Here is a 10039-nt window from a genome sequence, read left to right as displayed (position 1 = left end):
ACCCACAAGCCTGTTTGTGTTTTCCGCAGCTTAAGTTGGATCTGTTTTATTTCTTTTTCCCATGATGCAGTTCTCCCGCGTAGCCGCGGGGCTTTAAGCCTTTAGGCTGCAGTGAAGATGCCGACCTGGCGCCGCCGCCGCTGCCGCCGGCTGGACGTCCATTTGATTCCCCGCCTCCCGACTGAGGCCGACAGGATTCAGACGAGAAGCTTCGGAGAGCAGACGGGGGAAACGTCCGAGCAGCTCGGCCCACGTGCGCTATTTACAACTTTAACAAAGTCAGAGTCAAACCGCAATATTTAAACATCGACGTATTCCTTTAAAGGTCACGTGGCTACGATACACACACACACACACACACACACACTAACCTGCATCCTTCTGATTTGACAAAGCTGAATTGGTCTCGTTATTCTTGAGGTAAATCTAAATCTAGGATGGAGGATGACTTTTCTCTTTTTAATGAGAAATTTCAGGGACAAAGTGGATGAAATACAGAAAAAATTCATTTTCACACCTAGTTTACTCTTGATGTTGCTAACTCAGCTATCTATTGATTAAAAGCAATACTGATCTTTTTTTCTTTTTTGCTTACTTAAAATGTGATCTTCAGCAGTTGTCATTGTTTCCTGCATGAAAACAACATTATCAGAGGTTTGTTTTTTAAAAAAAATAATTTTCTTGGAGAATACCAACACCTAAATTTGCTTTGCAGATTTCATATCACACTGATTGATGCTGTCAAAAAGTCTTTGAAGTTTTCTAGGTTTTATACTCAATAGCAAATAACATTTTGGGTCTTTTCATTTTAGTCATTTATTAAGTTCTGATTCTGCATTTCTCTATTTATTTGTTCATCTGTGTTTATTCTGAACCTAATTTTGATAGATTGTTGTTGGGGAATGTTTTCTGAAGCGTAGTTGTGGACAGTTATAACGTTGGTGAAGTAAGAAGCAGTGAAAGGGGGAGAGCGCCCTCTGGTGGCCGTCACATATGTGACAGGAACACCTGGGAAAACCTGTCGAGAAGACATACAAAAGGTCAAAGTCCTTCATGAGGCAAAATATCTTCCACGAATGTCTCTTCTAAGCATGTTCAGATCAGTCCGCAGTGAAAATAATCTGTGTCCAGTGAAATCCAGACATTTAATCCGCCTTTAACCGAGAACTTTGAATCCAGTTCAGACCTTCAGTGTTGTTTACATGTTTCCCCTGTTTCGTCCAGATATTAAGGCTTTCTGTCACAGACCTGAAACGCGTACCTTTACTCTCACGGTTTGTGTGTGTGTGTGTGTGTGTGTGTGTGTCTCTGCGTATCACTCCCTGCTGTTTGTTTTCTTCATTACTTGACAGGTCACAGCTGAATACCTTTTTAATTTCCATGGAGGCAGGAGGTCCGAACAGGATGAAATTCATTACAAGTTGATAAACTTTTGATAGAACTGTGAGGAGTGTGATCTGTTTCAAGTGTCCAATAAATACCATTTCTTTTTCCTGAGCCGATATTTAATTGTGTCCTCAGTCTTTTGACTCTCCGTTGTGGTTTCAGCAGCCTGCCGTTTAAAGTCGCGGTGACCGCAGCGCCATCCCGCCGTCCTGGATGTTCAGTGTGATATTTGTCTGGCTGAACTGAGGACAGACAGAGAAATAGGATGGAGCTGGAGGAGGAAGCAGTCAAATATTGATCCAGCAAATGCGTCACAATTTGGAAAACAAAAAACAAAAAGCTGTTCTGAGAGATGATCTGTCACAGAGTCAAAGCTGTGGGGAAAGGAAGAGCAGTGGAAGAGACTGAGAAAGTACCGCCAGACGGCCAGAGGCAGCAGGAATCCTCTCCAGTGAAGTCCACTGATCAAAGTTACACACACACACACACACACACACACACACACACACACACACACACACCCCGCTGTGTTTTCTCAATGCATGGATGTAAGTGACGATGGTTTGAATCATTTTAAAGAAACTCAGAGAGGACAATGCATCAGAGAATGGTAAAAACCACAAGAATGAGTAGAAAAGAACCAAAGGAAGAAATCAGAAGGTGTAAAAACCTTAGAAAAACCTGAGACCCGGACAGTGTGTGTGTGTGTGTGTGTGTGTGTGTGTGTGTGTGTGTGTGTGTGTGTGTGTGTGTCTGCAGCACATGGCACCGACGAGACGGCTGCTGCTGCAAAACTACACACATCAGGACCGAAGGAACATAGAGTCACACACACCTCCACCTGCAGACATAGCACACACATACAATACACACAAACAAATAATACACACGCATAAAGTACACACAGAGCTCATAAAGCAGAGCAGTGAGGTTCTAGATATGAATTGGAATCAGTCTTCTGTTGACACCCCGACCTCACTGATAAACTGAAGCATCAACTTTTCATCACACTTCTCTTTTTTTTCCTTTAAAGTAATTTGTTACAGGAGTGGATTAAATTCACAGATATTATTTAGGAATTTGTCTTTAATAACAACAACAAAAGTCACCGTTTTGTCAAATCAGCCGAGATTTACACAAAAGTGGGGTTTGATCTACATCCAAGCAGTAACGCAGCAGGACACCTGAAGATGAAATGAACATGTCCAGTGACAGTTCATCACCTGCCTGCTGGAGGAGACCGGTGATAAACAGGATGCTCCTTTAAAGCATGCTACCCTGAATACAACACATTTAAACACAGCAGAACATTTCATGTAGACAAATCTTACTAGAAATCGTTCTATGGTTTGTTAATGTTGATGATATTATTGATATTTCCCCCCCCCTATTGATTCAGTGTGAGCGCTCCCTGCTGCAGGTTGGATCCTCCGGTTCTGTTCTGGTCTGGTCTCCATCCAGTCTGCCCAGCTCCTCCCACCAACACTCAGTTACAGTGGAGTCGCTGTCAAACTCACAGCAGCCGATTCATCAGAAAACAAGGGAAACGTCGCTTGAGATATTTTTCCCAGCGAGCTGCTTTCGTCTGCCTTTAGAGATTAAAACGATCTGGACGGATTAGTGAAGGAAACCTCTTAAGGTCAAAGCTGAAAAAAAGTGTCCATTCAGTCTGTCTGAGCTTTAAAAACTATTTTGCCTAAAAAAAAAATAACTAAAGCATCAACATCTCCTTGTTTTGAGTTTCCTGTTTGTAAAGCCCGATCAGTGTGTCCTCAACGCTAAAGTCAGAGATAATTATCACAGATAAAAAAGAAAAGAAAAGTGATATTTATGTGGAAATCAAAGTCGCCCTGTGATTCAAGCATTTGTTCTTACAGTTTCTCCTCATTTCCTAACAGACTGAAACACATCAGTGAAACACTTTGATGCGTCTTTGATACATATTAAAAGTCTTATCTTGTACCTTCTGCTGGAGCGAAGCTGTAAAGCTCTGATCTGTTGTTTTAATTCACTGTTAGCAGACTGAGGAAGGCTTCTGCTTCCTGAGACGGTGTGTGGAGATGAAATCACAGGCAGACATGGACAGGCTTTATTATTAGTCCTTTAAAGCAACAAAAACACAAGAGGCTTTTACCCTGAATAAAGCATGACCTCCGTGTTCCATCTTTATTATTTCATAGACAGCCAAGCAAGCACACAGTGTCAGCATAGATTTGGCTTTTTCCATTTCCTCTCGCTTTCTCATCATCTCGATTTCAGCCTCAGGAGAGTTATTTTGAGAAACGGCGAAGCCAGGAACAAATTCTCTCTCATTGTTGCTGTTGACTTATTCAGTTATTCGACCATGAAGCAAATGGACACGAGCTCCACAAATGGAACCTTCAGCTCTGAATGATTAATTGTCAAAAGGGCGGTGGAGATTTCTGGCTGCGAGGGTTTCTGCCTCTCGCTGCATCATCCACAGACCTGCTGTCGAGATAAATCAGCCCCACGCCAACCAATGAGAGGCTGCTTTGACTAAAAATGATTTCACTTCATGGAAGTGGCATCAGTGGACTGAGAATGGCCCGACCTGAGCCGCTGCGGACTTCCTGGGCGCCTACATACCACCGACTATCACATTACCAACGATCAGCAAATCATTTCAGCAAGGGACATTTATGGAAGAATAAAAGTACCGGTGATGAGTCCCAAACCTTTTACTTTCCTTCCATATTTAAGAATTGTATGAATGTATTTGCATGTGTGGCAAAATACACATAAAGGTAAGTCATGGATATACGAACCGACACAGCTTCAGTTTTCAGTAAGTAGTCAGTCACGTCACTACTTTTTTAATCAACTAGTGACAATCTGATGGTTTGTTTTTGCCGATATTTTCTGCACCACAGCTTCATAAAACTAAAAAAAAACTTTATACCACATTCAAAGTTTTAGTGTGCTAGTTGCTAACGTTAGCTTGTTTCAGAATTAGAATGAGCCAAACTCTGCAGCTCTGTCGTCGCCCCACTGATCTGTACCTCGATCGCCCCGTCCTCCTGACTGAAAGCAGCGTTAGCGTTAGCGTTAGCCTCCATCCGCCGGAGCGGTCATGCTCACGTTAGCGGCCGTCTGCAGCGATAGGATGTTGTTGCTTCATTCATGAATCCTTGTAAGAATAGAGAGTAGAACTAAAATGACTTGAGCTGAACGCAGTGAACGAGTCTTTAATAAAGACGACCTATCTCAACAACTCTGCTCAAGCGCCTGAACAAGATGACAAAGATGACAGTAATCCAGCGGCGCACATGGATCAGACAGTCCTGCTCCAGGAACCTCCTTGCCTTTCAGCGACTCTGCTAGCCTAAACCCACTCATGTTTAAAGTATGTGAAAGTGACTCTATGTCTACCTACACAAGAGAGAATGGGAGAAAGAACCAAGGAAATTAATTTTTTTCAGCAAGTCAAACAGGAAGATCTTCAACAAACAGTAAACTTTACACTGCAGTGCAGCCGTTCATAATCCTCATGGCTTCATTAATTCTTCGATTCATCCCAGAAGCACCTTAAAAGACCCCATTAGTACCGTCCAGTAAAACCACACAGGCCAAAGACGGACAGCAGAGACTGGTGAATAGTCTAACAACAGAGTTTATACACGAAATGAAGAAGGAGAAATGTATGGCCTGAACGCGCTGTGTGGGAAACTGCATGTGCACGGCTTTTGTGTGGGCGCGTTCCATATTTTTAAATAGGTTTGGCCCCTGGTGGTGCGGGGCGGCGTGGAAAAGTGCCTCCAAATTGTGAGCCTACAGTACGTGTGAGCGTTCTGCATGCGCCGTGACAGATCTGGTGGGAAGCTGCGCGCTCCTGTCCCCGGGCGGTGCGGCGGAGGACCGGCTCCGGCGCGGAGGGCGACGTGGGGCATCAACCTGCTCCGCGGCGCCCCGCGGCGCCGGCTGCAGCACTCCAACGCCACAGCCAGAGCAGCGAGTGGAACCAATGGCGGTGTGATTAGTCTGGCTGGGGGGTAAATGAAAACCATTATCAAGGTTTTTCTCTCTGCCGCATCCTAATGCAAAGCGCAGGAGAGGTGATTTGAATTGCTAAAGCTGCGCTGGCGATGCTCATTTGGCATCGGACAGTCTGGATTGGAGGCTGGCTTTTGCGCGTGCTGATTTTGTTTTGTTTTGCCATGCGTCTTGAAATGAGCATCATTATCAGCTGTGACAGTCTCAATGGGCTGATGCTCCACTGCTCCAGTCCCGCAGAGCCACCGCCTTGTAATTTTGGTAAGAAATGTGACCAAGATAAGTCGTTTTGATCCTTCATAACAACGACTGAGAAGTAAATAGACTGGAAAAAATGAACACGTCTGCCACATTGTTGCTCCAAATAACTTCCAATGCCAAAATAATTCTGTAGTTTGAGCATTTTTTTGCAGAATATGAGTGAATAACTTCATAAGCACCTTGTTCAGGCAGTGAAGTCATGCATATTTAATGACAGAGCCTCTGATGTGCATGTGCAGTGGGAATAAAGACAAAGAAATAACTGCTGCTGCCTGTTTCTCCTCCTCAAATCAAACTTAGGGTTAACGCTCTATCTTTATTTAGACATTTCACAGTCATGGCCTCGAAGTCTTTGGTTTGAATCCTGTTTGCCAGTGAGTCAGTGGAAGGCAAATTACAGAGAAATGTTTCACAAATGACTTGCAGACTCCACATTCAGCAGCCTGACACCAGCAACAGAGCCGTGTGTGTGTATTCAGAGGGAAGGTGGACTTTCATGTCCCCAAAGGTCACGCTTCAAGAGCGAATGAATCACCAGGTCAGCATCTTTTCTTGCAACGCGTGGTGAGCCCGACAGCAGACGCAACACGGCGGTGCAGTTTGAAGTCTGAAGGCAGCGGAATTAGAAGGTCTGAAGCACAGGCAGCAGTCCAACAACATGAGGAGGCAGAAACAGAGAAAAACGCAAGGAAGAGAAGACGATCTGGCTACAGACACACCAGGGAAAGGGTGTAAACACACTGACAGAGGGACTGACACAGGTGACACACACTGAACATGTTTAGACACACTGAGGGAAGGAAGACAGGAAGGACAGGACAGGTGAGTATCAAAATAAAGCAGGTGGGAGATGCAGACTTTACACAGGTAACAGAAGGAGACCTGATCGAACAGTGAGGTGGTGACAGTCTGATTCCCAGGACACTTAAGTCTGTGACTCCATCAAATCTCTGACAGGGAAAAGGTCAGAATGATGGACAGGCTCCTGACGTGACGACATTTTCATGTGAAAACTGAACTCCGTTCTAAGTTATGGACGATGATATTAAATGAGAGGTTTGTGAAACATTGCTAGCATTTTCATTCAGGGGAGCAGGAAAAGAGCCACAACTGCCTCTTACGCATACTGCAGTGCCAACAGGGCGGGCTCAGGTGGATCGCTGAGGTTTCATATTGGGAAACTTAGAACTTTGACTTTATGAACATGAACTTAAAGGTTTCACACAACGGAGGGTGTGATGAGCAACATGCCTCTCAGTCATGGTGTTACACAGTTATTGCATAACCTGCACTGAGCAGGTGATCAGACAAAAGCTGGAACCGACAGGGATGATTACAATAAAATCACAGAGAAAATCCCAGGGAATAACATCCCTTAATCCCTGTGAAAGTTACGAGCCAGAAAATCTGAATGGGGTCACGTCACACGAACGGCCTGACTCCATCGTCTTCTGTCAAATCCCTCACAGTTTTTCAGAACTGTTTTCCAGAAGCATTGTTCTCTGTCTGCGTGTTTGTGCAAAATTCTCAAAAATCTCCATTTAAAGGAAGGGTGCGAAAGAGGTGGCCCGTGGGCCAGAGATGGCTCAGTCCTGTGAGATCAGGAGATTTTTGCAGGGGTGCAGTGGTTGGCACGGCGAGGTTGCAGCAGGTCTGAGTTCTGGGTGCGCTCAGAGGCTTTTTGTGTGGAGTTTGCATGTTCTTGCAGGTCATGTGTGATGGACGGAGACAGGCGAGGCTCGTCAAACAACAGCTGTATGAACACGGGTGTTTTATTTGGGATTTCTATAAGATTCTGGACCTCTCAGTGTTGCTTTATCATCTAAACACTGCCACTAAAGCTACTGTTACACATAATTCTACATAGTGTTTATCGAGCAATGAAGAAGCAGGCGAGGCAGGTAGGGGGCAGCGATGAGCTCACAGCTTCATTTTCATTCCGCTGCCATTCTTTCACACAGACACAAAGCCGTTTGTTTTGGACACGATGAATGTCCAGGGTGGAACTGAGATGGTGAATTGAGAGGGTCGAGCGCAGCTGTTCCTCTGAGCAGATACACATTTAACACACTTCTTTGTCCAAATATGAATGCATGTGTAGATAACAGTGATATGAGCTGCGAAACACTACCAGCAGTGAGCGTGCACGCCGAGCGCGGAACAGCAAAGTAGCTCTTCTGTTGAGTTCCTATTTCAGTAAATGTGACTGAAAGACTCAGAGCAGATTTTGTGTAAAGTCCATTAAATGTGGACATTTTCAGGTGTGTATCGCCTCGATTAGGCTAAAATAGGCTGTATATTTTCAAAACTTAAAGTGAGTTGGAAAATGGATTTAAAACAAAGTTGAAAAACTTTCCCAGCGGTGGAATTTATCAGCGTTTGAGCAATTCATTCATTCTGCTCTGTTTGTGCCCTCTGTGGAACTGCCCGTCCCTCCTGCCCTGATTTCCCCCGGCTCTCCCCGCCCCCTCTCTCACCTGCCGCTCTCACTCCTCCTGCTCCCACGCTGCACTCCGAGCTCCCCGCCGCACTCGCATTATGTCCCGATTCAGCCGGAACGCAGCGCGACGCCCAGCGACGTCCGCCCAGCAGCACAATGGAGAAACGCTTCCTCTTCGTCACGTTTCCTCAGCTTGTCTGGAAAGTAGAGAAGTTGATGCATAAATGAGGCTGACAATAAAACCAGGATAACAGAAATACCAGCTGAGACGCACAAAACATTTCCAACGTGGACAAGACTCAGTGAAATCTCAGTCTGCAGTGTCTCAAAGAAGAGTATTGATCACTGGGAAACATCAGTTAAAAACGTTTCCTGACATTTTGACCCATAAGCACACTGTTTAGAATCAAATAAAACAAGTTATTGAAAATGAAATCTATGAAACTAAAGACTGCAGAACTTAAGGCAACTTCTTTGCTGTTCTGAGTGAAAAACGATCGATGTTTATTCAACAGTTCTTTACCTGGAAGGCTTCACAGTCAGTAGTTCCTGTTATTGAGTGAGAAACGGTCCAGTGGATGTCACTGTGGCTACAAAAATCCATATTCGCCTCAAATTAATATATAGATTGCAAGTATTGATCTTTGAGCTTGAGAATCAATCTTAAAAACGGCACATTTAGTGTTGGAAGCCTTGACGTTCTGCGAGGATGCGCTCATGTTGGGCCATCCGTGGTGCTTCTGTGGTGAGCTGTGCTCTGCAGCTGCAGACGTTCACAGAATCAGTCATCATCACCAACACTCACTGCGTGGTCTGCTCCGGCGTTCTGCACGCCGTGTCAGCAGCCTGATCCTCCCCTCACGCTAACCAAAGGCCGCAGGTACCTGAAGGAAAACGATTCTGGAAAAGTTCCGCCGGAATGAATGTCGACAGCGCCTTTGCAAAATAACATTGTGGCCTATGTATATAGGAGTGTGTTATTCAGTTTTAATGAGCGGTGAAGCATGGCGTGCCGCAGAAAGCCTAATTGTCCAAATGGGACCTATTTAGAATGATGAAAGGGACTAATCCTAAAGACGACGCACTCGCACGGCAGAACAAAAGCTGGTGCGAGGAAAAGCCTTTTCTTTGGCAAAAAATGATAAGCAATTATTTGGACTCTCCGCAAAACAAGCTCATTGTTCGCAGGAGGGCGACTACACAAAACATCCACAATGCGTTGTGAACAATGCGAGAAGGCAGAAACACTGGCGCGCCCTCCTTTCAGCAGTCTGTCTGGCTTTGTGGTGGATGGCTACACCTGTTTACTGCTTAATTGTCAGGAAGCTCTCTCTCTCTCCCTCTCTCTCCCTCCTTCAGTCTTTGTCTTATTTTTACCTCCTCCTATCCTCCTTGCTTTCTCCAGTTTCCCAATTTCATGGCTGGGCATTCTCCCATGTATAATTCATGAGTGACATGCTTGTTCTACACGCCACGTCGCAGCAGCCATGTTGCGGCGCCCTGAGGGGGGCTCGGCGATGCCAGCCTGTAATCTGCTTACACACACGGAGCAACGAGCTCACAGCTCTCTGCGCCAATTACGCTCAATTCACGGAATGGCCCTCTCCCTGACACAAGGTTGGTTGTGATCATCATGTCCTTCAAAGAGGCGCAGACGGCGAATGGCGGGGCGGCGCGCGTGCCTCGGCCCGGCGGAGAGGTAATTGGTTGAGTGCTCGATGTCGGGGCGCCGAGCACATAAAAGCTGCTCTCGGAATGCGGCGGGTGTTCCACTCCACGCGAGGTCGGAGGTCGCAGGTAGCGTCGACACGCCGCCTGACGACACGCCTCGTTCAGCAGAGAGTCGCACGCCGGGGCCGTGCGCACCGGCGTGCGTGCACGCAGACACACGCACACACCCAGAGCGTGCAGGTAAATGGGGCAGGATGCAGAGCTATGTAG

General features: G+C 45.8%; 1 protein-coding gene across 1 annotated transcript in view; it reads left to right on the top strand.

Moving 5' to 3' along the window:
- The first annotated feature begins 9853 nt into the window (after positions 1-9853).
- LOC115405407 (zonadhesin) overlaps positions 9854-10039 on the top strand; it is a 46334-nt gene continuing 46148 nt past the window's right edge. Inside the window, exon 1 of the mRNA XM_030114977.1 lies at positions 9854-9895. Within this exon, the coding sequence (XP_029970837.1) occupies positions 9854-9895 (42 nt within the window). The remainder of the gene's footprint in view (positions 9896-10039) is intronic.

The sequence above is a fragment of the Salarias fasciatus genome, chromosome 18, assembly GCF_902148845.1.
Source record: "Salarias fasciatus chromosome 18, fSalaFa1.1, whole genome shotgun sequence".
NCBI lineage: Eukaryota > Metazoa > Chordata > Actinopteri > Blenniiformes > Blenniidae > Salarias > Salarias fasciatus.
The sequence above is the reverse complement of the archived record's forward strand: the minus strand, read 5'-3'. Positions and strand labels throughout refer to the sequence as shown.